General features: G+C 34.7%; 1 protein-coding gene across 4 annotated transcripts in view; it reads left to right on the forward strand.

Moving 5' to 3' along the window:
- BTBD9 (BTB domain containing 9) overlaps positions 1–4,426 on the forward strand; it is a 144,360-nt gene that overhangs the window by 315 nt on the left and 139,619 nt on the right. For 2 of the 4 annotated variants that reach the window (XR_003252489.1, XM_026059838.1), the window contains exon 2: positions 1,727–1,894. Coding sequence is in view for 2 of the 4 variants with exons in the window: in XM_026059838.1 (XP_025915623.1) it covers positions 1,813–1,894 (82 nt within the window). In the remaining 2 variants the exon portion in view is untranslated. Of the gene's footprint in view, positions 1–1,726; positions 1,895–4,426 lie in introns of those variants that run through there. The other 2 variants (XM_026059839.1, XM_026059840.1) reach the window with 2 other exon arrangements.

Consider the following 4,426-nt stretch of genomic DNA (forward strand, 5'->3'; position numbering starts at 1 on the left):
AGGGGGCGCCGCCGCTGGGGAGCGCGGAGCTGCAGCAGGCAGCTCGTCGGGTTTTCCCGGAGAGGAGCTGGTCCCGCCTCAAACGCCTTTCTGCCCGGGCGGGGGAACTGGGAGGCCCCGGTGTGTGGTGTCATCTCTGCAGCACCTGCAGCTGCAGGAGCGAAACGCAACTTTTCGGAGACTTTAGCWCTCACCTCTCCGCCTGTGACCTTGCGCAGTTCCGTTCGTTTCATCCTTCCCTACTGCTGTCCGTTCCTGACACTCCCTTTTCACCTGCGCTTTCCCTGGCCCATCCACGTTTTTCAATACAACACTGCCGTGGTTGTGTTTTTTATTAGTTCAGTCTTCAGGCATCGTGGTAGTAAAACAAAATGCTTTAGCAGGTTCTTTGGGGGTCATATTACTGCTCTGCTCGCACTGCTCTGATTCATGAAAATTATTTTTGACATAGAAGAAAGTGTCACGTTATCAGATAAAATAAAAATGCTTGATGTTAACTTGTGAACAATCTGCCTATGTTCTTTGCTTTCCCTGCGATGCTGTTAGCTTGCGTTATTTTTAAAACACAGCATGTCTCTCTGTCCCAAAACCATTGTGGTGGGATCGCTTAAATTTTTTTTCTTTTAAGATTTAAGTTGAGCCTACTCTCTCTGCAGATGTATTTGATGTGTCTTCCAGTTATAAGTCTGTAAATCTGGTGTGTGAAGCATACTGTTCTGTTGGGATCTGTTCACTGATATTTATCTAAAACAAATATGCAAGAATTTTCATAAGTAACTTTTGAATACATTTAAATAACACAAGCCCATTTAATAACACACATTGCATATGGGAACAAATATTTAAATAGCCCTGTTATTCCCCCCAGAATACTGATTAGGAGATCTTCTTTGTGGGACATCTGTTTTCAGTTTGCTGAATTGAGGTGTGGTTACTTTACTGTTGATAAGACTACCTAAAAATATTTTTTTCTTCCTTCCCCTTCCTTCCTTTCTTAAACATATACTTTAAAGAAGATTAGACTATCTTTTACTAGAGAATTTGTAGATCAAGGTATTGTCTGTTTAGCAATTTAAATGCAGTTTACTTTTCCTACTAGCAGGTATGAGAATAACAGTAGCTTATTTATATTGAGAGAGAATCATTGATATATATTTAAATATTTAATGTCTCCATATTTCTGTATTTCCTCACTCTACAGTTTTGTTTTGTTTTCCTGCTTTTAAGTTTAAAAGATTGCACAGGAGAAAGATCTGCAGCTACCTTAAGTAGTGTAAAAGAGGTACAGAGAAGGGAAGTCTTAAATAGACAAGAACACTTACAAACTTTGCATACTTGGGGAATAAAACATGTGATACAGTTTGCATAGATCTTGTTTTCTTAAGAGATTCATGTTGGAATATGGTGTGGTCAGGGAGACTGATGTTTTAGCTAGAGTGACAGCCAGAATGAATTTTTTGTGTCTTATCATGAACAATTCAATATCAAGATATTGTTGTCTTTTGTCACAGTTAAAAAAATAAATGGTCAAAATTAAATAGTGACTGCTCAAAAAAAAGGAATTCTAGGGTTATAGTCTAATGTTATTTAATGTTTTCCCATAGAATGAAGGGATATAAAAATTATATTAAAAAAATTATCTGAGAAATGTGCATCTGAAAGAATCAGTTTTGCCATGGGCCACATACCCCCTATTTTTGATGATATGTCTCATGCATTGTTTCAGGAATATGGTACATTTGTTGCTGTGCAGCTGGATGTTGCTGAATAGCATTTCCATGAGCTTGCTGTTCAATCTTTTTGTTATTCAGAATGGCAAAGAACCCTAATTTTCAGGAAGTTGCTCATCTGCCCACAGGCTACGTCCACTATAGATCTTCAGACAGCTTTACTGGTAAGTGGGCAAAATGTATTTTTTTTTTTGAGATTCAGTTTAAGGCTTTAGTTAAATGCCGTTTTTATCCATGTTGGATCAAGTGCATTAATATTGATTTTGTATATGTGTGGGCACATCATCTGAACTCTAATATGTTGTTCTTTGTACTCAGCTAAACTTAGTCTTGCCATCCTATCAGAGGAATACATCTTGGAGCAAAATGTAAAATGTTAACACTGTAGTGCTGAAGTAATTGGAATGTATTTGCAGATGAGCCCTGCATATATTCCGTGTGCTTTAAGTCAAAACACTTTAGTTCATAATGCTGTCATGAAATAGTGTGGTAAATAGTGATAAGTTTTTGTTTTATTCCTTTCACAACAGAAGGGTTGGAGGTGTGAGTTAAAGCTTCTGGGAATCCTGTTTACTTGAAATTATCCTTCAACTTCTACATAAATAAATTCATACTACGTGGATTACATTATTATTGGATACTAAGTAGGACCAATTGTTTCCTCAGGCATGCAGACATAGTTATTAATATGATGTCAAGATTTTTTTTATTAAAGTTAGAATTTATGTTTTTTAACTTAGTGTGCATTATGGAGTTCTCATACAGACTGATGCCAATAATACCATTAGTGTAACATTTTGGTTTAGCTGGCTTCTTTATTTTCCTCAATGTTATGAACATCCCCATGAAGGCAGGTATCAGTGGGAGTCATTCATATATAACTCGATGTGATTTAAAGCCTTGATGTATTTTAGATTTTAGGTTTTGTGTAGCGTCATGGGAAACTTTTTCTTTTTTTCTGTGATATTGTGGCCATTTCATACAAGAGAGAACTTTTTTGAAATATCATGAAGCAGTGTTAATGAAGTGCCTAATCCAGAAAGTTAAAGACACTTGAGAATTGCTGAATTAATAGTCTTCAAAAAATACAGGAAGGCTTTCTGCATAAGGATTATCTTGAGTAAAATGTTGGTTGTTTTCTTCTTAATGCTTTTTTTTAAGTTAGGGAGGCACTCATATAAATTCAGTATCTTTCTTTCTTATGAGCATTCCAAGGCCTTTTCAAGACTTTTTATCTCTCTGGTGCTATCGTCCTGTCATATATGATAGCTGGCTCTCTTGGGTAGGGTTATGGAAAAATCTTAGGACTTTATAGAACAAAGGCTTTCATATTAGAAATGTTTATATGGAAGTAAAAGAACGGGAAGTATAGAAAATTCATCTTAGAACACAAGTATTCTTTAATTTTTCAGAAGTATTATTTGACTTGTGTTTCAGGGCTGAATTACACTTTTGCTGGTATTGTTAGACCAGAATAAACTACTAAGATTTGTAATTAAATTAGAAATATTAATGCTTCTTTTGTTTCTTAAAGCCTTGATTAAAATTAAAAACAATAAAAAAAAWTTCTAATTAAATATTATTGCAAATCAGTTCTTTTGTCTGTTGTGAAACTGAAGAAATAGTGACCAGGCTTTTATACAAAGCAATAGTTTTATGGGCTTATGTCAAATCATAATACTGGTCATTTTACTCTTAGTACTTGAGTTGACATGAGTAAACTTAAAATTCTTCACTAACTTAATTAAAAACTTCAACCTGAACAGTTGTATATTAGAACATGTATTCCCCCCCCCCCCCCTTTCTGGTACAATTTTCAGTCTTAGTCAACATTATTGTTCTGTTACTCAGAAGAGATTAAAGGAGCTCCTGTGCTAAGGTTCTGACAGAATCAAAGTATTTGCTCGCTTTTTTTCTCTGTGTGTATGTTGAAATAAATACAAAAAACCCTCTATTTTCTGAGATGTCGGTTTAGTGTACCAAAACTTATATAAGAACAAATTATTTCTTTGTATAAGAAGAACATGAGTATATCCATTACAGAGCAAGCCATATGACTTGAAACAATGTTATGTTTGTGCCACAGCCTTATTGTCACACTTTGTGTCCTGTGAGTCTACAGTAATAGAAATTGTCTTTAAAATAGTATTTTGCTGTGATTTCTATTTAAAAAAAACCACTTGTTTTTTAAAACACAGTAAAATGTTTTCTGAAGTAATCCATTTCAAAATATTAAAACGCTATTCAAGTACTTTCCAGTCAGCTCAGAACCATCATGATTCCTATTTCTAGAAAAATCAGAAATTTAAGAAAACTATATTTAAGAAAATTCCTTTTGTGTAATTGAGCTGTGTTATCTGGATGGGTACAAACTGGATGATAAAGGATTGAAGTGTTTCAAGGACATTAGGTTAATTGCTCTATTTTTATAATCCAGACTTACTTCATAAAGTTTTGAATTCTGGCATTAGTCTGTTTACTTGCTAATTTGTTTTTCATACACTTATTTTGAAAGTTTCAGTAGGGTCATCAGTTATGTAAACATTTTTCACTCATCTTTTATTTACAAACTTCCAGAATACTCGTGAACAATTTCTTAAATTCCTTATTCCGTGTCTGGTACAAAAGCAACTGTTTGATGTTTCATTGAAACAGCACTGTTTTTCAGAGAACTCTCTTCAGTGATAGCCCAAATT

This window comes from Apteryx rowi, unplaced genomic scaffold (assembly GCF_003343035.1).
Source record: "Apteryx rowi isolate R43461 unplaced genomic scaffold, aptRow1 scaffold_160, whole genome shotgun sequence".
NCBI lineage: Eukaryota > Metazoa > Chordata > Aves > Apterygiformes > Apterygidae > Apteryx > Apteryx rowi.